The sequence below is a fragment of the Rhinopithecus roxellana genome, chromosome 12 (genome assembly GCF_007565055.1).
Source record: "Rhinopithecus roxellana isolate Shanxi Qingling chromosome 12, ASM756505v1, whole genome shotgun sequence".
NCBI classification, from domain to species: domain Eukaryota; kingdom Metazoa; phylum Chordata; class Mammalia; order Primates; family Cercopithecidae; genus Rhinopithecus; species Rhinopithecus roxellana.
This window is the reverse complement of record NC_044560.1, coordinates 41602764-41628223: the sequence shown is the minus strand read 5'-3', so window position 1 is coordinate 41628223 and position 25460 is coordinate 41602764. Positions and strand designations below refer to the sequence as shown.

Here is a 25460-nt window from a genome sequence, read left to right as displayed (position 1 = left end):
TGCACTGAACCAAAATGCAGTACTCCTTTCCAAAGGTAGCTATTCTGGCTATTCCAAGCTATGTCCAGTGCTGACTTCACTAATAGGCACAGTAGGCACAGTGGCTAGGGCCCACAATAATTTTAGGAGTTCATGAAAATGTTTAATTTTACTTAAAGTCAGAAGAGAAAAATAACTGTTACATTCATGTATATGCATGCATATGTATACATCTATGTATATGTATGTATATTTATGTGTATTTTATATATTTATATAATATATATACGCTCTTTTTTTTTTTTTAATGGAGGAAAGGGTCCATGAAGGCAGAAGTGTTCAGGGTCCACTGAAGTCATACTGTGGCCCTTGTCAGATTTGAATTTACTTTTTAAAATTCTGAAAATAAAATCAGTTTTGAAATATTTTTCAGTAAAGGGTTGCATGTTTGAAAGCAGACTTAAAAAGATAGCATTTTTGTCCAGGCACAGTGGCTCATGCCTGTAATCCTACCACTTTGGAAGGCCAAGATGCATGGATTGCTTGAGCCCAGGAGTTTGTGACCAGCCTGAGCAACATAGCAAGACCCTGTCTCTATTGTTTAGAAAATTAAATTTTAATTTTTTTAAAAAAAGGTAACATTTTAAAATTCTGGAATAATTAATTCAAACTTTTTTTTTTTTTTTTTTTTTTTTTTGAGACAGAGTCTCACTCTATCTCCCAGGCTTGAGTGCAATGGCGTGACCTTGGCTCACTGTAGCCTCCACCTCCCGGGTTCCAGTGATTCTCCTGCCTCAGCCTCCCAAGCAACTGGGATTACAGACACATGCCACCAATTTTTGTATTTTTTTAGTAGAGACAGGGTTTCATCATGTTGGCCAGGCTAGTCTCGAACTCCTGACTTCAGGTGATCCACCTGTCTTGGCCTCCCAAAGTGCTAGGATTACAAGTGTGAGCCACCATGCTCAGCCAATTAATTCAAACTAAATATGATTTATGATTATCTTTTTTTGTTTAAGTTTAGAGACAGAAGAAGAGCAACAGTATCTCACCTCAAGCTATATTAACATCTCCACTGATTCATTACAAGGTGGCAAGAAGTATTTGGTTTGGGTCCAAGCAGAAAACGCACTAGGCATGGAAGAGTCAAAACAACTGCAAATTCACCTGGATGATATAGGTAAAGAATAAGAAATTCTGTGATGTCTTTAATAATAACCAGTTTGCGGTGGTCTAGTCAAATGAGGTCTAGATCTGAAAAAAGTTCCCCTAAAGTTCCTGCAGAGCATGATAAAGGAAACAGAAATTACCCATAATTCTACCTGCCCAAGACAACTTAGAGATGAGTAGTGCTGTTGCCATTTTGTCATATATCCTTCCAGTTTTATTTCTAAATTGCTTTATGTGGCAGATCCCGGTGGCTCACACCTGTAATCCCAGCATTTTGGGAGGTCGAGGTGATTACTTGGGGTCAGGAGTTCGAGACCAGCCTGGTCAACATGGTGAAACCCTGTCTCTACTAAAAATACAAAAGAAAGGAAAAAAATATAGCCGGGCATGGTGGCAGGCACCTGTAGTCCCAGCTACTCAGGAGGCTGAGGCAGGAGAATTTCTTGAACCTGGGAGGCAGAGGTTGCAGTGAGCCAAGATTGTGCCACTGTATTCCAGCCTGGGTGACAGAGCAAAACTCCATCTTAAAAAAAAAAAAAAAAAAAAAAAAAGATGTATGTGTTTTTGCAAATATTTATTGGAAACTTCTTGTTTCTAAGCATTGCTCTAAAGGCTAGAGTGAATAAGATAGACAAGGTACCGGCCCTGAAATAACTTACCATCTACTAGGGAAGGCAAAAAAAAAAACAAAAACAAAAACAAAAAACAAATAAAACAACCCCACAATTATCATGATAAAGTTTGTTGAGTCTTATGTTGTGAAAATACAGCATGCTAAAGTCATACTCTATACACTACTTGGGGACTTATGTAAGCTTTGTTTGTTTGTTTTGATTTTGAAAAGTTTTACAAAATACATAGAAAATTGCAGAGAATTATGTAGACCTCTCTGTTCATCAGCCAGATTTAACAAACATTAATAGTTTTTGTTTCAGATATTTTTATACCCTACCTTTTTATACTTATATATTAGTAATAAACAATTTCTATTAATTTAATCTATAGTTTTATTTTTAATGTTGTCTGAATATATAGCAGTTTAATCCCTATTGTTGGAGATTAACACTGTTTTCAGTTTTGAACCATATAAACTATATTGCCATGAACAACTTTGTGGCTAAATTTTAGCATAGTTTTTGATTGTTTCCTTAAGATAAATTCCAAAAAGTAATCACCCTTGAGCCTTTTACAACTACATCCAAGTCCTAAAACCACAATTCAGCCAAATGACACCAAGTCTGAATCATCCTCTCTTTGGAGATACCAGTAACAATGATTCCTATTGTTATAATTAAAGATTATTTCAATAAGCTAACATTTATTGAGCACTTTCTTATATATTAACTACTTTTTCTTTTTTTGAGGCAGAGTCTCACTCTGTCACACAGGCTGGAGTACAGTTGCATGATCTCGGCTCACTGCAACCTCTGCCTCCTGGCTTCAAGCAATTCTCATGCCTCAGCCTCCCTAGTAACTAGGACTACAAGTGTGTGCCACCACGGCTGGCTGATTTTTGTATTTTTAGTAGAGATGGGGTTTTGCTATGTTGGTCAGGCTGGTCTCAGACTCATGAGTTCAGACAATCAACCCACCTCAGCCTCCCAAAGTGCTAGGATTACAGGCATAAGCCACTGCGCCCAGCCAGCTAACAGCTTTTCACATACATTATTTAACCCTCATATCAACCCTATTTTATAGGAGATTATAATTTGTATATTAGAAAACTGAGGTTTGATGGCATTAAAAAAATTTGAGATCACAGAGGTAGGGAAGGAACATTTAATTCCAATATTTTTGACTCTGGTCCTCAGTCTTTATGAGAAAAATAAAAGCACATTGCACTGTATCTGACAACTTTTCTGCTGATTAATGTTCTAGGGGATATGAAGCCTTCACTATGGGTACCCTTCTGGGATCACTGAAGTCTTCTATTGCAACTAATGATCTCTACTTTTCAACTAACCTCAACTATCTCAACTAATGGTATTGGTGTAAAAATCTGTTCTTATGCTCTGAATATATACACACACACACACACACATATATATGCACATATACACATATATGCATATATGTATATGTATATATACATGTGTACATGTATACACGCATGCGTGTATACATGTTAATATGATTACAGATCATACAGATTAATATGCATATATGTATATATGTGCATATATATATACACACACACACACTTTTTTTTTTATAGAGAGAGAGGGGGTCTCACTCTGTCATCCAGGCTGGAATGCAGTGACACGATCACAGCCCACTGCAACCTTGCCTGGGTTCAGGCGATCCTCCTGCCTTAGCCTCTCAAGTAGCTGGGATGACAGGCCATATGCCACAGTGCCTGGCTAATTTTTTTAAATCTCTTTTAGAGACAGAGTCTCATTTCGTTTCCCAGGCTTGTCTCGAACTCTTTGGCTCAAGTGATCCTCCTGCCTTGGCGTCACAAAATGCTGGGATTTCAGGCGTGAGCCACCATGCCCAGCCTGGATATTAGATTTGAAAACACACTCTGTTGAATATGATGATGGACAATTACTTCGTTTTATTGTATATCCTTGGAGTTACAGTTCTCTTGACTATGCTACATACATTTCTGTAAATTGACATTTTCAGGTAGAATGCAGTAATATACCCTTTTCTTATAATAGATGCCCCTCAATGAATTAATGACGTTTAAAGGCTATCATGACCAGTATCATTTTAGCAGTGCAATTTTTAGGAACTGAATTATAATAATAATATTTTTATTATTATTATCATTACAATCTTATGATCTTAATATCATTGCATCCATTTATTTAGTACCTCCTGTGTTCCAGACACCTCTCATGCACATCACATTTCATTCTGGAAACAGCCATACATAAGTACCACTGTCCCCGTTTTACAGATGAAGAAAGTGATAAAATAATTTGTGCAAAGTCACTTAGCTAGTAATGAGGAGAGCCAGATTTCATCCCAGACATGCTGACTTGCCATAGTTTACCACCACCCCACCTCCCACAAAGGAAAAAATCTCATCTGGCCTCTAGTTCCAGACTGACTTCTCACAATGGGAACTAGGAGTTTGTAGTTGTTCCTTTTCCTTCTTCTCCTTCTTTCTCTTTCCCTCCTCCTCTTCCTCCACCTCCTCCACCTCCTCCTCCACCTCTTCCTCCCCTTTCGTCTCTATTTCTTTCCTTGCCTTTTCATTATCCCGAAATGTACTCAGAAACTCAGGGTGAAAAATACAGATTAATTGTATAGGAGGCCCCAGCCAACAAAACCACCAGATTATTAACAGATGAGCCGTCTTCATGGGTAACACTTTAAGAATGAGACATTTCATATTAGATAAATGAACTGTTCTATGCCACTGAGAACAGAAGACTGTCCTGGGAACAATTTCCACATAGCAGCTATGGGCTGGGCTTTCATTACATTAGGGAAGTTATGCTGAATGGCAGGGCAGAGTTAGTAGCACAGTAACACTTGCCAGAAAAGCATATGAGAGGAATGCTTTTAACTTCTCTTGTGGGAAATAAATTCGAGTACAGAAAGTGTTGTGCTTTCTACCTGCCATTTTGAATATTAATTCTCCCCATTATACAAATATGGATAAATGTGTTGGAAATATGCTAAAAGGCTAAAATCTCGCTTTTATTTCAATACGAGTAGAATTTTAAAATATGACATCGATAATGAAATTGATACTTTTTTGTTTTTGTTTTGAGACGGAGTCTCGGTCCTGTCGCCCAGGCTGGAGTGCAGTGGCGCTGTCTCAGCTCACTGCAAGCTCCGCCTCCCGGGTTCACGTCATTCTCCTGCCTCAGCCTCCAAGTAGCTGGGACTACAGGCACCCGCCACTACGCCCGGCTAATTTTTTGTATTATTTAGTAGAGACGGGGTTTCACCATGTTAGCCAGGATGGTCTTCATCTCTTGACGTCGTGATCCACCCTCCTTGGCCTCCCGATACTTTCTAAAAATGTAAGATCTGGTGGAAATATGTGAAACCTAATCAGTCAGAATAAAAATTCAACATTTAAGTCTTGTGTAACAAACTAAATATTCAAGTATGTATTATATAATAAATGCCAGTTTGCAAAAATATGAACTCATTCAAACCTAAAGACTTAAATCTGGATTGCACTACCCTGCTTTATGGCTATGATTCTTACTGCGCTATCTGCATTCCTCATAAGACTAAACAGATTTTTGCTTTCTCCTCAGAATAATTCTTTTGCCAAAAGAGTCCTAGAATGCTTGTGCTGCTGTAACAGTGGCCAAGCCGAACTCAGAGGCGGGAGACAGGTGGAGGTGGGTGACAGGAGGAGGTGGGTGACAGGAGGAGGTGGGTGACAGGAGGAGGTGTGAAATTTATGGCCTTGAGGGTGCTTACATAGTCCTAAGCAATTTCAGAGCCCCAGGGATCCACGCCCTTGACTCTAGAATCTCTGAACACTGATTTTTTGTTTTTCAGGGTGGGTGTTAGGCAGAGTCTTGCTCTGTCACCCAGCCTGGAGTGCAGTGGCATGATCTCAGCTCACTGCAACCTCTGCTTCTTGGATTCAAGTGATTCTTGTGCTTCAGCCTCCCAAGTAGCTGGGATTACAGGCATCTGCCACCACACCCGGCTAAGTTTTGTATTTTTAGTAGAGACAAGGGTTTCGCTGTGTTGGCCAGGCTGATCTTGAACTCCTGACCTCAAATGATCTGCCCACCTCGGCCTCCCCAAAGTGTTGGGATTACAGGCGTGAGACACTGCATCCAGCCTGAATACTGATTCTTATTACAAGAAGCTTGCACTAGTAAAAGGAAATCAGCTGTGGAATTCAGATGATAAAAGTTGAGTACAGTAAGCTTGTTAATTAAATTAAAGCTGCTACTACTTCTACACCAGGTTTAGCCCCAAAATTTTATTATAGGACTGTGCTACTAGACAGCAAATCCTTAATTTTTATTTTTCTCTGTAAATCGTCTACCTTTGCACATAATTTTAGATAATGATAGTATAATAGTCATTGTAGTAAAGCAATAATTTTCTTAAAGCTTTATAAACTTAGAATAAATGAAAATAAACTAATTCATAGAGAATATTAACCTGTAACAGTGGTTTCTAAAAACATGCCTACAGGCCCTTGAGTTCTTTGTTAAATAATACATCTAGCAAAGTCATAGGTTTTCATTGTTCCTTAGGGGAGAAATGGAAAGTGTTAATGATTCTATTCTGTTCAGACAGAACAAACTTAGAACTATTTACACAGTTTAGAAACATAGAGATTCCAACTATATACCTCCTACTCTAACAAAACAACTAGTAAAATAATCAATCAGAATTTCAGTTCCCCCTTTGAAGGTTATTATTATAGAACATGCCAACAATTTATAAAACCTTAGAGTCTTATGAGACCTGCTTTCTTCAAGTCAAAGTTTCAAGGAAGGGCAGATTTATTGTAATGGAGAACAAAACAAGTTAGCAATAGATATAAATATTCATATGTTTCCCTAATACACAAGAGAAGGAGAAAATTATTGTGGTAAAACATCTCAATTGAACATCTTTTTTTCTTTCTTCTTTCTTTCTTCCTTTTTTCTTTTCTTTCTTTATCTCTTTCTTCCTTCCTTTCTTCTTTCTTTCTTTCTTTCCTTCCTTCCTTCCTTCCTTCTTCTTTCTTTTTCCCTCCCTCCCTCCCTCCCTTCCTTCCTTCCTTCCTTCCTTCCTTCCTTCCTTCCTTCCTTCCTTCCTTCCTTCCTTCCTCCTTCCTCCTTCCCTCCCTCCCTCCCTCCCTCCCTCCCTCCCTCCCTTCCTTCCTTCCTTCCTTCCTTCCTTCCTTCCTTCCTTCCTTCCTTCCTTCCTTCCTTCCTTCCTCCTTCCCTCCCTCCCTCTCTCTCTCTTTCTGTTTCTCTCTTTCTCTCTCTTTCTCTCTTTTTCTTCTTTTTTGACAGAGTCTCGCTCTGTCACCCAGGCTGGAGTGCAGTGGCATGATCTCAGCTCACTGTAACCTCTGCCTCCTGGGTTCAAGTGATCCTCCTGCCTCAGCCTCCTGAGTAGCTGGGATTGGCACGCACCATCACGCCTGGCTAATTTTTTCTATTTTTAGTAGAGACAGCATTTTGCCATGATGGCCAGGCTGGGTCTCAAACTCCTGACCTTAAGTGATCTGCCCACCTCAGCCTCCCAAAATACTGGAATTACAGACATGAGCCACCATGCCCAGCCTTTCTTTCTTTCTTTTTTTTTAAGACAAGCTCTCATTCTGTTGTCCAGGGTGGAGTACAGTTGCACCATCATGGCTCACTGCAACCTTGAACTCCTGGGCTCAAGTGATCCTCCCATCTCAGCCTCCTGAGCAGTTGGAATTTAGGCACACATCACCACACCTGGCTCAATTTAACATCTTATCAAATCTGATCATCTGAACTAAATTTGGGTGCATATCATCTCTTCGTCAACAGATGCAGAGAAGAGGAGATAGCTCCTTTATCTCATTTTTATACTCTTTTGTTAACAAGGCTAGGCTCTGGAATTTTATTAGTTAGGATTATAAGGGAGTGGAAGGTCAGGGAAAGACAGGACTATTAGAGTTCAGTTTTTTAAAATGAGGAAGGGGTTGAATAGAATTTTCCTTAACAGCAGTTTTCTTCTACATTACAAATTAGTGAATAAGAAAATGTTCATTAATTGTTCATTAGATCATGAATTTTACATTATGTTTTTTACTTTGAACTTTCACATGTCTAAATATTGATGAAAAGATGACGGTTTCTCTCTAGGCAAGTTTTAAACAGCCACGTATTTTTTTTTTTTTTCCTAGTGATACCTTCTGCATCCATCATTTCCAGGGCTGAGACTATAAATGCTACAGTGCCCAAGACCATAATTTATTGGGACAGTCAAACAACAATTGAAAAGGTTTCCTGTGAAATGAGATACAAGGCTACAACAAACCAAACTTGGAATGTAAGCTCAACTTTCATTATTCTTTAGCATGTGAATGAATGATTTAAAAGCCAACCATCAGTGACTACAGTGGACTTATTATGTCTATTTTACATGTTTTTAATCTGATTGTTTGCATGATATTGAAGCCACTTTAGTTTTTGTTTTATAAAATAATTTCAACTTTTATTTTAGATTCAGGGGCACATGTGCAGGTTTGTTACCTGGATATATTGCATGACACTGAGGTTTGGGGTATGATTCCTGTCACCCAGGTGCTGAGCATAGTTACCAATAATTAGTTTTTCAACCCTTGCCCTCCTACCTTCCTGTGCACTCTAGTAGTCCCCAGTGTTTATTGTTGCCATCTTTATGTCCATGAGTACCTGATATGGTTTGGCTGTGCCCCACCAAATCTCAACTTGAATTGTATCTCCCAGAATTCCTACGTGTTATGGGAGGGACCCAGGGGGAGGTAATGGAATCGTGGAGGCCAGTCTTTCCCATGGTATTCTCGTGATAGTGAGTAAGTCTCACAAGATCTGATGGGTTTATCAGGGGTTTCCGCTTTTGCTTCTGCCTCATTTTCTCTTGCCACCACTATGTAAGAAGAGCCTTTTGCCTCCCACCATGATTCTGAGGCCTTCTCAGCCATGTGAAACTGTAAGTCCAATTAAACCTCTTTTTCTTCCCAGTCTTGGGTATATCTTTATCATTAGCATGAAAATGGATTAATACAGTATACTGGTAGTAGTAGAGTGGGGCATTGCTTAAAAGATACCCAAAAATGTGGAAGAAACTTTGGAACTGGGTAATAGGCAGAGACTGGAACAGTTTGGAGGGCTCAGAAGAAGAAAGGAAAATGTGGGAAATTTGGAACTTCCTAGAGACTTGTTGAATGGCTTTGCCCAAAATGCTGATAGCAATATGGATAATGAAATCTAGGCTGAGGTGGTCTCAGATGGAGATGAGGAACTTGTTAGGAACTAGAGGAAAGGTGACTCTTGTTATGTTTTAGCAAAGAGACTGGCAGCATTTTGCCCCTGCCCTAGAGATTTGTGGAACTTTGAACTCGAAAGAGATGATTTAGGGTATCTGGTAAAAGAAATTTCTAAGCAGCAAAGCATTCAAGAAGTGATTTGGATGCTGTTAAAGGCATTCAGTTTTAAAAGTGAAACAGAACATAAAAGTTCAGAAAATTTGCAGCCTGACTGGGAGGGGCTGCTGTGAAGGCCTCTGATATGGTCTGGAGACATTTTCCCCATGGTCTTGGGGATTAACATTAGGCTCCTTGCTACTTATGCAAACTTCTGCAGCTGGTTTGAATTTCTCCCCAGAAAATGGGTTTTTCTTCTCTATTGCATAGTCAGGCTGCAAATTTTCTGAACTTTTATGTTCTGTTTCACTTTTAAAACTGAATGCCTTTAACAGCATCCAAATCACTTCTTGAATGCTTTGCTGCTTAGAAATTTCTTTTACCAGATACCCTAAATCATCTCTTTCGAGTTCAAAGTTCCACAAATCTCTAGGGCAGGGGCAAAATGCTGCCAGTCTCTTTGCTAAAACATAACAAGAGTCACCTTTCCTCTAGTTCCTAACAAGTTCCTCATCTCCATCTGAGACCACCTCAGCCTAGATTTCATTATCCATATTGCTATCAGCATTTTGGGCAAAGCCATTCAACAAGTCTCTAGGAAGTTCCAAATTTCCCACATTTTCCTTTCTTCTTCTGAGCCCTCCAAACTGTTCCAGTCTCTGCCTATTACCCAGTTCCAAAGTTTCTTCCACATTTTTGGGTATCTTTTAAGCAATGCCCCACTCTACTACTACCAGTATACTGTATTAATCCATTTTCATGCTAATGATAAAGATATACCCAAGACTGGGAAGAAAAAGAGGTTTAATTGGACTTACAGTTTCACATGGCTGAGAAGGCCTCAGAATCATGGTGGGAGGCAAAAGGCTCTTCTTACATAGTGGTGGCAAGAGAAAATGAGGCAGAAGCAAAAAAAAAGAAGAATGATATTAAAGAATACCAAGTTTCTTAGACTGGGTGCAGTGGCTCATGCCTGTAATTCCAGTGCTTTGGGAGGCCAAGGCAGGCGGATCACCTGAGCTCAGGGATTGAAGACCAGACTGGCCATGACAGCAAAACCCCGTCTCTACTGAAAACACAAAAAATTTAGCTGAGTGTGGTGGTGCGTTCCTGTAATCCCAGCTACTCAGGAGGCTGAGGCAGGAGAATCACTTGAATCTGGGAGGTGGAGTTTGCAGCGAGCCAAGATGCACCGTACTCCAGCCTGGGTGACAGAGTGAGACTCTGTCTCCAAAAAAAAAAAGATACCAAATACTCTTGCTTCGTGTAAATAGGAGTATGTAATAGACTAGAAAAAATGTTTGGAAAATAGAAAGTAACTGTATTATCAGTGTCTCTGAATACATTTTCAGAAGCCGTTTTCTGGTTGAAAATTCTTGTTCTCTGCTCCCCCTGGTGGTGCTACATAGGCCATCTTGGTAACAGGTACATTTGAGCTCACTTTTCTAAAGCTTCTCTTTATCAGAAGTGTCAAATAGAGCAGAAAGAATATGTGTTATTTCATCTGCTCTTCATAACAATCCTTCATGATAGGTAGTATTAGCTCCATTATATAAATAGGGAAATAGAGTTTGAAAGAGGTCAAGCCAGATTTTTTTTGAACTTATACCATCAGTAACTAAGTGCCTCTCACAGACTCTACATCACTTTAAAGACCAAAAAAAATTTACAAAATGAAAAGATAGGTTTCAATCCAAAGCCAGGTTCTGTCTCCTCCATCATTATTTTTTTTTTTTAAGTTTTTTTAAACTCATGACTCCCTTAGTCAATCTACCACATTTCCGTTGAACACAACCGCTAACACAGAAAAAGTGAATTACCATTTCTATCCAGATCACTGAAGCCAAGGCACTGTAGCCAGAATGAAGCTTTGTTTACATTTGCTACTATCAGTTTCATCTGGGTCATGCATGAAGTGTTGTCTTTGCATTTCTGTAGGAAGACAGGAAAGTCAGAGTTAAGAGGAGTGGGAGGATACCAAAGATTACAGGTCTCTTCTACCACTTCAACCTCCATTAGATATTGCTGGAGGTGGGGGGTTTACTTCAAAGCGACAGGAAAGCCTTGTGGCCAAGAGCACAGGCTCTAGAGTTCAAAGCCTGGCTCTGCTACTTTCTAGTCATGCAATCTATTTTTTTTTTTTTTCCCTTTTGAGACAGGGTCTTGCTCTACTGCCCAGGCTGGAGCACAGTGGCACAATCTCAACTCATTACAGCCTTGACCTCCTGGACTCAAGCAATCCTCCTGCCTCAGCCTCCTGAGTAGCTGACCACAGGAGAGTGCCACCATGCCCAGCTAAATTTAAAAAATTCTTTTGTAGAGACAGGGTTGTGTCATGTTGCCCAGGCTAGTGTCAAGGTCTCTAACTCCTGAACTCAAGCAACTGTCCCGCCTCGGCCTCCCAAAGTGCTGGTATTACAGGCATGAACCACTGTTCCTGGCTGAGTCATTCAATCTTTTTTTTTTTTTTTTTTCTTTGTAGACAGAGTCTTCCTGTGTTGCCCAGGCTGAAGTGCAGTGGTGTGATCTTGGCTCACTGCAACCTCCGCTTCCCGGGTTCAAGCAATTCTCCTGACTCAGCCTCCCTAGTAGCTGGGATTACATGCGCCAGCCCCCACGTCTGGCTACTTTTTGTATTTTTAGTACAGACAGGGTTTCACCATGTTGGCCGGGCTGATCCCAAGTGATCTGCCCCCCTCGGCCTCCCAAAGTGCTGAGATTACTGCGCCCAGCCTAGTCATGCAATCTTGAACAAGTTTCTTATCTTCTCTGTGCCTCATTATTCCCATACATAACATGGGGATAAGATAAGCACTTACCTCATCTGTTTGTTGGGGGAAAGGGGATCCAATGATGTAAAAAGTTAGCTACAAGCCTGGAATAGAGGAATTGTTCACTAAATGCTAGCTAGTAATGTTGCTCTCTAGCCTCTAGGGGAGCCATGCAGCAGGGATAGTAGAGCAAAGGAATCCACCTGAAAGTCACAGTATTGAGGGTGCTTTTCAGCTCCTTTAGCTAAGGTACAGACAGACTGGGAAATATCTAAGGGAATTAGGCTGACGAGGCAAGGAGAATATGTGCCACGCAGCAGTCCATGTTTCAGGCAATGATGATGGCATATATGATGGGGTTCCCTAAGCTTATCATGCAGCTGAAAAATTTCTGTCACCTAGTGATTTATATTACAAGTGCCTGCAGGATTCAGTACAGTAACATGCTTTATAGGTTTGTAGCCTAGAAGCAATAGGCTGTACCATATAGCCTAGGTGTGTAGTAGGCTATACCACCTGTGTAATTACAATCTGTGATGTCCATACAATGATGAAATCGCTTAATGATGCATTTCTCAGAATGTATCCCCGTCGTTAAGTGACACATGACTGTAGTTATCTCTTGAGAGATGGTTCCAGGTCAAAGCTTCAGATTTTGTCTCTGGAGACACAACTGCCTCTGGGAGAACATTTACAAACATCTAGCTCCAACCTCATTCACTTCTCTCCCTTCTGAATTCCCTAGCAGTCCAGCTTAGACCACCAGGTTGGAACAGATACAGATTTTAGTAAAGGCTCAGAGATAGCAGGAAGAAAATAAATCTCAGTTGGAGGAGGGGAGGCACAAGCCTATATTCAGCTACCTGAGAGACTGAGGCAGGAAGATCACTTGAGCCAGAGGTTTGAGGCTGTAGTGCACTATGATCCCACCTGGAACAGCCACTGCACTGCAGCCTGGGCAATATGGTGAGACCTCCACTTCTATAAAGAGAAAGAAAATAAACATCTCAGAGAAAAACCACCTACTATGTAATCTTGATTACAAAATTTAACTAGCTTTTCAAAGTTGGTTTGAAACCTGTCTTTTCATTTTCTGAAAATCTATCGAGTCCCTAAAGTGATGTAGAGTCTGTGAGAGGCACTTAGTTACTGATGGTATAAGTTCAAAAAAATCTGGCTTGACCTCTTTCAAATTCTATTTCTCTATTAATATAATGGAGCTAATACTACCTGTCACAAAGGATTGTTATGAAGAGCAGATGAGATAACACATATTCTTTTGGTTCCATTTGCCACTTCTGACAAAGAGGAGGTTTTGAAAAGTGAGCTCAAATGTACCTGTTACCAAGATGGCCTATGTAGCACCACCAGGGGGAGCAGAGAACAAGAGTTGCAACTAGAAAACAGTTGGTTTCTGAAAACTTTTATTCAGAGACACTGGTGATATAATTCCTTTCTATTTCCTAAACATTTTTCTAGTTTATTACATACTCCTATTTACATGAAATAAGAGGGATTGGTATATCGGCTATCTACTGCTACAATAATGTGTAACAAACTGCCACAAAAACTGGAGTGACATATAGCAATAAAGTTTTATTTCTCACAGTCAGTGGGGCCCAGCTGGTCTAAGTTGAGCTTGCTGGGATTGGGCATGTGTTTACAGCTCAGCTGGCTCACTCCTATGTCTTTGCATGAGCTCTCCTCTATGTGTCTCCCGGTCTTCTTTCTGCATCAACAGGCTTGCCTGGGCATGTCCTTATGGTGATGGCAGAGGGCAAGAGCACCTACACCCAGTCTCTCCAGTGTCTTTCAATCCTCTGCTTGTATCAGGCTCACCAATGTCTGCTGGCTCAAAGTAAGCCACATGGACAAACCAGAGCAAGAATGGGAGAACGTTCAAAGCTACATAGTAAAGGGACAGGATATATGGCAGGGAAATCACCAGGGCATTATTGCAATCCACCTCAAAATGTCATCAGGCTCTCCACCTGCTGCTGGAACCAGTTCGTGCGAGGAGAGGAGGATGGTAGCACTTTTCCAAACAACAAAGACCAAGAATCTTGGCAGTCTTCATCCTACTCTAGCATTTGACACTGTTGACCACCTTGTCCTGAAAATGTCTTTCTTCTTGGTTTTCCCATTTCAAGAATGTGTTAGTCTTCTATCAGTATTTCTGGATGCTCTTTCCTTTGTAAATTATTTTTTTCTGCCAGTTCCCTAAACATTGGCATTCCCTTCATACCTACCATCTCACTGTTTCCTCTCTTTCTTACTCCTTTCACCTACTGCCAAGGCCTCAGTTACACCTGTATGTAGGCTAGAACTTGGAGCCCTCCCAACTCTCATGAAAGTCAGACCTACATTTCTAGCTATTTGTTGGTATCTTTATGGGCTGTCTCCTAGGACCCTCAAATGCATGTCAAAAATTGAGCTCCCTGTTGGGAACAGCAATCCACACCTACTTCCATATACTCTATTTCAGGGGCGTTTGCCACATTGTATACACTTTCCTGTTTACATTTCTGTTTCTCTACTCTTTAACTATGAACTCATGGAAGGCAGGGATGTGCCATGATCATTTTTTGCATCTCTATTGATTTTTATAATGTCAAGTTCATGTAGCATTAGCTACATGAAACATTTCATTGAAACATTAGCTATTACTATTATTATTATTATTATTTGTCTTTAATGGTGTCCGATTTTAGTGACAGAGGCAGAGAAATCTTAGCTATGTGTTCAAGTCAGAGGCAGAGAAATCTTAGCTATGTGTTCAAGTAAGTGGATTATTGGTGACTCATTTCTCTAATTAAGCTACACCAGGGTCTCAGCAAACTTTTTACTTGAGGGCCAAATGGTAAATATTTTAGGCTTTGCAGAACATAAGATCTCTGTCTCAACTACTCAACTGTGTGTTTGTAGTGTGAAAGCAGTCTTAGACAATTATGTAAATGAATGGGCATAGTCTGTTCCAATAAAATTTCATTTTTGGACACTGAAATTTGGATATCACATAATTTCCATGCATCATGAAGTAGTCTTTTATAAACATTTTCTTTCGACCATTTAAAAATGAGAAAACCGTTCTTAACTTAGGCTGCACAAAACCAAGTATTTGTTCTTTTCTTGGAAGGGCTGATAGAACAGCATACAGATAGCAAGATAGCAAAGACAAATCCTTGGCTTTGGCATTCCAAGTCTAAAAGTTGGTATAAGACAGAAAATGTGGAAGAACATATGATTAGTCACAAATAAATTTCCCCATCACCAACTCATTTCCCTCCTCTTCCAAACACTAGATAAAACTTACCTGGGCGGAAAGAGGAGGAGATTGTACGGTAAAGGGAGAAACCAAGGGCTTAGACACTGGTGGGTTACCAAGGACCCTCTCATCCTGTGCCATGTCCCACATTGATAGTTGGGGAAGGTAGGGATTATAGAACTCTAACTATATTGGAGATTTTTCTTCCCTCCACCCAAGGATGTTCCCAGGAACTTATATTTAACCTAAGAAAAGAGAGATCTCAAACTGATGAACATTAAGTTTCAATGACCCCCAACCTTCAGAGTTGAGGCTCTAAGTAGAAATGGACTTATTTCAAAATTTCTTGCACTCTTTAAATTATATTATTTACAGAGATGCTCAATTAAGTCCAGCTTTTTCAATATTCGTTTTAGCCTCCAAAGATATTATCCTGAGGTATCATGTTGTACTTGCAGGGCCTTAAGCAGCCACCTGGTTTGCCTCATGGTTTAAACAACTGATAACAGTTCCATAACATTCTTCTTACTATTTCGGAATTCTGACTGTACTTTAGGATATTTCTTTCCTTCGAGAGGACTTATCTATAAATGTAATGGTAAGAAGCATATTGGAGAATAACAGCTTCCTTACAAGAGACACTAATATGAAGCAGAGTGCATTTGAAAGTCAAATCTTTGGCACAGTAAGTAAAATTTCTCTAGATCCCAGGAGACCTCAGACACTCTCCAGTTATATTAACATTGCAGAAAATTTCCAGGGCCATGGATAGAGACATGGCTTATGGAAACTCTGAATGATATCTTTTATGCAGAATTTGAAAAATATCATTCAGAGTTTCCATAAGCCATGTCTCAATAGACAAAACTATTCTAGGGCAGATGACATCCCCAAACAAATATTTCCATGAATTTTACATTTTCAGTGCATTGCAGGTTTGAAGGATTAATGCTAAGGTTGGGTTTTAAAGGGAAGTATCCCTGAGAGAGGTTGATACCTCATTCTTTTTTTTTTTAATCTCAATCGTTCTAACTTTCTCTTTCATGAGTATCTGATAACTGCTTTCACCTAGTTGTGGCATAAATGCATTTCTAGACATATTGACATATTTTATGTCTGTCTTTCAATCATGCTTCACTTTTCCCAGTAAATCAGTTACTAGAACATACTGAAGATGCTGTACAAATGTCTTGGTTTCTTTCTGCCAACTGAAACAGCTTGTTTGGGGCTCATTTTTCATTATGTTTTATAGCAGGGTGTAGTGCTCCAGGGAAAAAAAGATTTTTGTGTTTATCCCTCAGCTATTATCTTTACCCTCCATTGGATTTCTCAGTTCAACATTCTTAATATTTTAATTTTTCTCTGACACATACACATATATATACACACATATATAGATATATACATATATATGTGTGTATATATGTATATTATTGGGCCTTGTAGAATCTGCAATAACCTGCAATGAGGACCAATTTACAGCTTAGCTTATAGGTATTTTTTTCTAAAAGTCACCATTAGCGAGTAAAATTATTTCATCATTCAGGAAGAATTATTGATCTAAATATCCAGCTGCAGGGGAGAGAGAAATTCAAACAGGTGCTATCAGTTACCATTTGCCCACCCCATTAAAAGAATATATTCCAAAATTAAGAATATATTCCAAAATTAAGACTGGGCATGATGGCTCACTCCTGTAATCTCAACACTTTGGGAGGCCAAGGCAGAGGATGACTTGTGTCCAGGAGACCAGTCTGGGCAATATAATGAGACCTTGTCTCTACAAAAAAAATAAAAAATTATCCAATCATGGTAGTGCATGCTTGTAGTCTCAGCTACTTGGGAGGCTGAGGCAGGAGGATCACTTCAGCCCAGGTGGAGGTGGAGGTTGCAGTGAGCTGTGATCGAGCCACTGCACTCCACAGTCCAGCCTAGGCGACAGAGTGGGACCCTATCTAAAAAAAAAATATATATATATATATATATATGTATACACACACACACATATATACACACACACATAAATATATACATATACACACACACATATATATATATATATATATAATATTATATTTGGACTTTCTCGAGATTTGAGACAGTTGTCAAACATAAAGCAGTGTGGGCCCAGCACGGTGGTTCACACCTGTAATCCCAGCACTTTGGGAGACCGAGGCAGGCGAATCACTTGAGGTCAAAAATTCAAGACCAGCCTGGCCAACATGATGAAATCTCATCTTTACTAAAAATACAAAAAATCAGCCAGGTGTTGTAGTGCACGCCTGTAGTCCCAGTTACTTGGGAGGCTGAGGCAGAAGAATCGCTTGAACCCGGGAGGCAGAGGTTGCAGTGAGCCGAGATCAAGCCGCTGCACTCCAGCCTGGGCAACAGAGCAAGATTCCATCACAAAGAAAGTAGTGGGTTTTCAGTTTTAATGTTTGAGACAGTATTTGGTTACGTATGGCCATGTTTTATATAAAGAACACTTTGTTTTCCTAGAGTCTAGAAGAGAGCTTGGAACATAATAGGTGTTCCATACATTTCTGCTAAATAAAATAATTGTTTTAAAAGCACACCATATTTTATTATTGTTATCCGTCCATTTTAGGTTAAAGAATTTGACACCGATTTTACATATGTGCAACAGTCAGAATTCTACTTGGAGCCAAACATCAAGTACATATTTCAAGTGAGATGTCAAGAAACAGGCAAAAGGTACTGGCAGGCTTGGAGTTCACCGTTTTTTCATAAAACACCTGAAACAGGTGAGTGCACTTATATATTTTATTCTCTTGGACTTTTCTTTATGTATCTTTTCTGCTGAGCTCAGTGGCTCACACCTCTAATCCCAGCACTTTGAGAGGCCAAGGCAGGAAGATTGCTTGAGCCTAGCAGTTCGAAATGAGCCTGGGCAATGTAGTGAGACCCTAGTCTGTACAAAAAAATAATTATTATTATTAGCCTGGGTGGTAGAATGCATTTGTAGTCCCAGCTACTTGGGAAGCTGAGGTGGTAGGATCGCCTGAGCCCAGGAGTTTGATGCTGCAGTGAGCTATGATCGTCCCACTGCTTTCTGGCCTGGAGGACAGACCAAGACTGTGTTTCCTAAAAAAGTTTAAAACAGCCAGGTGCAGGGGCTTGCGTTTGTAATCCCAGCACTTTGGGAGGCCGACGTGGGTGGATTACCTTAGGTCAGGACTTCAAGACCTCCTCGGCTGACATGGTGCAACCCTGTCTCTCCTAAAAATGCGAAAATTAGCTGGGCATGGTGGCGGGTGCCTGTAATCCCAGCTGCTCGGAAGGCTGAGGCAGGAGAATCGCTTGAACCCGAGAAGTGGAGGTTGCAGTGAACTGAGATTGTACCACTGCACTCCAGCCTGGGCAAGAGAGCGAGACTTGGTCTCAATAATCACAATAACAATAATAATAATAATAATAATAATAATAATAATAATAATATAAATAAGTTTAAAACAAAAACAAAATAAAGCTACAAAATATTTTTTTTCTCTTTAACTTTGACCAAAATTGACAAAACTATTCTAGGGCAGATGGTAACATTTAAATTGTTATTTTGATTTGATTTTTTTAAGGCTTACTATAATTTGTATAATGGTTCTCAAACATTCCTGGGTATAAAAACCACCTGGGAGGCCGGGTGCAGTGGTTTACACCTATAATCCCAGCACTTTGGGAGGCCAAGGCAGAAAGATTGCCTGAGCCCAGGAGTTCAAGACCAGACTGGGCAAGATAGAGAGACCCCATCTGTACCAAAAATACAACTAAAATTACCCCGGCATTGTGGCCCACGCCCATAGTCCCAGCTACTTTGGGACTACAGGAAGAATTATTTATCTAAACAGGCTCTGCTCATAGCTCACTGAAGCCTCTACCTCCTGGGCTCAAGCAATCCTCCTGCCTCAGCCTCCCAAGTGGCTGAGACTACAGATGCGGTCCACCATGCTAGCTGAGGCAGGAGGACCACTTGAACCTGGGAGGTCAAGACTGCAGTGAGCCATGTTCACACCACTGAACTCCAACCTGGGTGACATCCTGGGCAATTGTAAGCCATGCAATAAGCTAAGAACATGTATTGAAAAATATAATCTGGGTGTGGTGGCTCATGCCTGTAATCCCAGCACTTTCAGAGGTGGAGGCAGTTGGATCACTTAAGCCCAGGAGTTTGAGACCAGCCTGGCCAACATGGCAAAATCCCATCTCTACTGAAAATACAAAAATTAGCTGGGCACGGTGGTACATGCCTGTAATCCCAGCTATTCAGGAGGCTGAGGCAGGAGATATAGGTTTCTGTGAGCCGAGATCACACCACTGCACTCCAGCCAGGGCAACAGAGTGAGACTCCATCTCAGAAAATATTATTCAGAACATATTCTTCTAAAAGAGACACCAAACAATCATACCAATAAACGTCATCTACTATATGCAAAGCAAAGCAATCAGAAAGTTAAAACTCTTAAACACAGAATTAATTCTCTTCTCATCAACAGGATTTAGCTGATTTATTATCTTTAGATATTTTCCTACTCCTAATATTATTAGCTTAATTTTATATTCATTTACTGATGCCATTCAATAACATCTTAGCCAGATAGACTTCAGTTGAAGCAAATAATAAAATGAATCTATTGTAATTGTAGTAGTACTAATGGCCCCACTAACCTAAAGATGTTTCCCTACTGTAGGTACCTTATACACTAGATTTAACATTTTCTTTTCAGAAATGAAGGACTTTATTATAATCACAGCATGAATAGCATCATTATTATAACATTCTGGAATTGTGTTATATGTTTTCAAGGCACTTTGATATACATTATAAATATTGATGGCTGCCAAATTAGTAGAGGGAGCAAAGAGCATGACTAGCTGCAAAGCTCTTCTGGTACCTCCTACTGCCCAAATCTTAGAAATACTTTGGCCAGGTGCAGTGTCTCATGCCTGTAATCCCAGCACATTGGGAAATGGAGGCAGGTGGATTGCTTGAGCCTAGGAGTTCAAACCCAGCCTGGGAAATATAGTGACACTCTGCTTCTATTTAAAAAATAAATAAATAAATAAATAGAATTTAAATTTAAAAATGTTAAAGAAACAGTTTATTAGGACATTGTTTTCTTTCCTTTTCTGTCTTTTCTCTTTCCTGCCTTCCTTCTTTCCTTTCTTTCCTTTTCTTTCTTTCTTTCTTTCTTTTTATTTCTTGGGGGGGGGGGGGCGTTCTTTCTTATTTTTTCTGTGATTCTTCTTCTTTCTTTATCTTTTCTTTCTTTCTTTCTTATCTTCTTTCTTTCTTTCTTCTTTTTCTTTTCTTTCTTCTTTCTTCTCTTTCTTTCTTTTCTTTCTTTCTTTCTTTCTTCTTTCTTCTTCTTTCTTCTTTTTTTTCTTCTTTCTTTCTTCTCTTTCTCTTCTTTTTCTCTCTTTCCAGAGTCTTGCTCCTTTTCCCAGGCTAGAGTACAGTGGTGTGATCTCGCTCACTGCAACCTCTGCCTCCCTGGTTCAAGAGATTCTCATGCCTCAGCCTACCAAGTAGCGAGGATTACAGGCACCCACCACTATGCCTGGCTAATTTTTGTATTTTTAATACAGACGGGGTTTCACCACGTTGGGCAGGCTGGTCTCGAACTCATGACCTCAGGTAATCTGCCCATCTTGGCCTCCCAAAGTGTTGGGATTACAGGGGTGAGCCATGGCGCCCAGCCAGGGAATTATTTTCAGTATTCAGTATCAGTTCTCTTTTTTGAAAGTCAGTTTTTAATTGAAGGTGTTGTGTCAAGTTGATACTGTTAACAATTTGTAGGACTTTAGATGCCATTTTATAATAGTCAGAATTTAGTTGATAACCCAATTATTTTTTAATGAACTGTATAACTGCCTAGCAAGATTATGCAAATTGATAACTACCTACAAATTACTACTGTATATAAGCTTGTTTGATTATGATGTCAACCACATTTGGTAGTGTAATTAGCGCTACTTTACAAAAGCAGAAACTGGGCATGACTTGCTAAATAGCACATTGCTAGTGGGTAATGACACCTAAACTATAACAAAAGTTTTCTTATTCAAAATATTGAACTGCCTGGCTAGCTCAGTTGGTGGATTATAAGGCTCTTAATCCTAGTGTCAAAAATACTGTGCATTTTCCCCACCATCCCTCAGCAATTTCATTCTTTAATTTCAGGGAAGTAGAGGAGCCGCTTACTTAAGAGTTCTAAGTATAGGGCTACAAATGTTCTTCTTTAAACATAAAAGTCTTGGCCGGGTGTGGTGGCTCATGCCTGTAATCCCAGCACTTTGAGAGGCCAAGGCGGGTGGATCACCTGAGGTCAGGAGTTTGAGACCACCCTGGCCAACATGGCGAAACCCCGTCTCTACTAAAAATATAAAAATTAGCCAGGCATGGTGGCAGGTGCCTGTAATTCTAGCTACTTGGGAGGCTGAGGCAGGAGAATCTCTTAAACTCGAGAGGTGGAGGCTGCAGTGAGCCAAGATCGTGCCACTGCACTCCAGCCTGGGCGACAGAAGGAGACTCTGACTCTAAATAAATTAATTAATTAAATAAAGATAAAAGTCTTTTTTTTTTTTTTTTGAGACGGAGTCTCGCTGTGTCACCCAGGCTGGAGTGCAGTGGCCGGATCTCAGCTCACTGCAAGCTCCACCTCCCGGGTTCACGCCATTCTCCTGCCTCAGCCTCCCCAGTAGCTGGGACTACAGGTGCCCACCACCTCACCCAGCTAGTTTTTTTTGCATTTTTTGGTAGAGACAGGGTTTCACTGTGTTAGCCAGGATGGTCTCGATCTCCTGACCTCGTGATCCGCCCGTCTCGGCCTCCCAAAGTGCTGGGATTACAGGCTTGAGCCACCGCGCCCGGCCAAAAGTCTTAAGCTTCAGGTAGAAGGGAATAGGAACACCCAGTTTAAATTTAAAGTCTGTTTACTAAGGAGAAAAATCACTTAAGAGACAAAAATACTAATTAAAATTAAGTACCCCTGAAAACTTGGATTTATCAAAGTTTAACATGTTAGCTAAGAGAACCCATAGACTATTCTCTTGGTACAAATTCCTTTCTAAGACACATTACATGAGAAACAGTAAAGGTATGTTAGGAAAAGTGCTTATATTAAATCTCTTTGAAAATGTACCTTTTTTTCTGTGTGTAAAAGCAATGTAAGTTTATTGTAGTGTGCAACCTAAAAAACCCACTATTTACATTTATTTAATTTAATACTAGTTTTTCTTATGCATTTTTTCAATGGTTGGGGCTATGGTGTATATACTATTTTATATCCTGGTTTTCTTACTTAATCTACCCTGCTAAGTTTTTGAAAACTGATTTCATGGCTGTACGACATTCTCGTTTATGTATGTACTATAATTTATTTAGGCATTTCCCTACTTAAATAACATCTAGGTCATTTCCATTTTATCTATTATCAATAAACTTCTTTGCATAGCTTTGTATATAAATGATCTTTATTCCTTTAGTTCTAAAGAGGAATTATTGCATCAAGAGTTAGGCACATTTTAAGATGCTGATGTATGTTGTCAAACTGCTTTTTAGCGAATCTTTAATATTGATTGCTTTTTTAAAAGGGACCTCTGAAAAGACAGTCATTCACAAAATACTCATTTAGCCTCTACCATGTGCTAGGCATTTTTAGAGCCTTGCAGAACCTCAGTGGACAAAGGAAACAAAATTCCCTGTCTTGGAGACATTTCCTTCTGGAGAAGACACACAGTAAAAATCAAGCATAATAATTATATAAATTACATTGCATCACACATAAAGATGTAAATAAAAGCAGTAAGAATCAGACTTCACAGTTGAAGAGTGAATTGCCTCACAATTGAAAAAATAAAATAATATCATTTCTGTAATTCTTTATTTAACCAACTTGTTTGATAATGAGGTTTTTTGGCCAGCCACACTCTTCCAGTACTTAAAGGTTTATTTATGAAGAAACAGCCCAGGCAGTAATGCCTCTTCCAAGCAGGACTTTCCTGAGTTAGTCTCTAAAATTCTGACATGTGTATTACTGAATTGATTCATCTCAATACAATGTGTTTGCAAAACTCTGCCCAGCTAAGACCAGAGGACAAATCCTAAAGTGGGTATGGCTTGTCCTGTAGCCTCAGTATTCTTATTCTTTTCCATTGCTTTCCCTCTGAATAGTGCCTGGCTTGGCCATTAAAAACCTGGTCTCAGAAATGAACCAAACCAACTCACTTACAATCAAGTTTAATGACTTATTCTGTTTTTTTTTTTTTTTTTTTTTTTTTTTTTTACTTAGAGTATTTAGACTTTAATAGGACAAACAAAGCCTTATGCTGAAAAAGAAAAACAATCCTCCAGAATACCCATTTATTCTATCTAGTATAATAGCAAGAGACCAATTAACAGACTGAATCCCAGGGTGACTTCAGGATAATAAATAAAAATAGCTAATATTTATTGGATGCTTACTAGGTGTTGGGCATATTGATAAGCATTTTACATATGAATTGTTCTTTATCACTGCAGCTCTATAAAAGGAGTATAATTATTATCCCAGTTGCACAGATGAAGACCATATGGCCCAAGCAGTTTTGCCAAATATTACAAGGCTTGTAAATGGTAGAGCCAGGGTCTAACTCAGGCTATGGGATTCCAGCACCCATGTTATTTATAGCTCTGCTAGTCTCCTTCCTAAGAGACCTAGTAGGGTCCTGCATCTGCCTGCTAAACAAAATCATTCTCTACACATTAGCTAGTAATAAAACTATGCCAACAGAGCTTCATTTCTAATGCAGTGTTTGTTATGGAAATGCAAATGCATGAAAAAAGTACCAGAAGATGCTATTGACTACTGCTACTTTGACATGAATACAAGATGGGGAAGCAGATTTGGGGTAGGTGATGAGAATGAAACCATAGTACTATAGGAGGTTTTAGATAGGATAGGTAAGAAAGGGGCAGTCTGAGATGAGGATAAAGGATAGGTAAAAAAAGTGGTCTTAGCCAAGACAGGACCATCATGGGCAATTCATCATGTGCTTTACCAGCTAGCTATGGGCCATCTAGAAAGCACTGTTTCTCATAGGAGGGTCTGTGGACAATCTACATTAAGAATGCTTGGGCACTTTTTTTTTTTTTTTTGAGACAGTCTCACTCTGTTACCCAGGCTAGAGCGTAGTGCACCATCTCAGCTCACTGCAACCTCCACCTCCTGGGTTCAAGCAATTCTCCTGCCTCAGCCTTTTGAGTAGCTGGGACTACAGGCATGTGCCACCACACCTGGCTAATTTTGTTTTGTATTTTTAGTAGAGACAGGGTTTTGTCATGTTGGCCAGGCTGGTCTCAAACTCCTGACCTCAAATGATCACCCTGCCTTGGCCTCCCAAAGTGCTGGGACTACAAGCATGAGCCACTGTGCCTGGCCTGAATGCTTGGGCACTTCTTAAGGTACAGATTCTGGAGCCCTTTGCCAAGTGATACATCTGCAGTGACGTGTAAGAACCATTGCTGTAGAGGTCAGACACACTCTTTAAGAGAGGGAAGTGTCATCATAAAAGACAACATAGGGAATGGGCAGAAAATGTGGACAGAAAGGCAGTGTGGATATGATTGCCCAAGTCATTGAAATGGGAGAGTTCCCTGACCCCTGTCGCATATCATGTGGCTCATCTCTTCGGCCAAGGCACCTGCTCACACCCCTTATGGGAGGGGGAGCACACAAACGGGCAGGTGTAGGAGCTGGGGCAAGCACCTTGGGGCTTCAGCCCCACAGTAGCATCTAGGGGTGGATGCCTGCGACTCCCGAAGCCCAAATGGAAATGTGTTACAGTGCACTATTTTAGCTTTGCTGTCCGCAGACAGCTTAACTGTTAACCAGCTCAGTGCCCTCTTGGTATCCAGGTCCTTGTCCAGTGTCCAGGAAGAATCGGGTCACACATGGATTTGAAGGATGAATGTGGGGGTTTTATTGAGTGGTGGAGGTGGCTCTCAGAGGGATAGATAGGGAGCTGGAAGGGGGATAGAGTGGGAAGATGATCTTCCCCTGGAGTTTGGCTGTCCAGTGGCCAATCTCCTCTCCGAATGTCCCCAACCGAACTTCTCTTGGCATTCAGATTCTCATTTTCTTCTCTCCTCTGCTAAGCCATTCTGCCATTCTTCTGCTCTTCTGTTTATCTCTCTGTCTGCTTCTGGAACCTGGGGTCTGGAGTTTATGTGGTTACAGGATAGTGGGGC

General features: G+C 40.1%; 1 protein-coding gene across 1 annotated transcript in view; it reads left to right on the top strand.

Moving 5' to 3' along the window:
- Positions 1-25460, top strand: part of IL23R (interleukin 23 receptor) — a 78233-nt gene that overhangs the window by 27495 nt on the left and 25278 nt on the right. Inside the window, exons 5-7 of the mRNA XM_010357079.2 lie at positions 999-1159; positions 7961-8106; positions 17826-17982. Of these exons, the coding sequence (XP_010355381.1) occupies positions 999-1159; positions 7961-8106; positions 17826-17982 (464 nt within the window). The remainder of the gene's footprint in view (positions 1-998; positions 1160-7960; positions 8107-17825; positions 17983-25460) is intronic.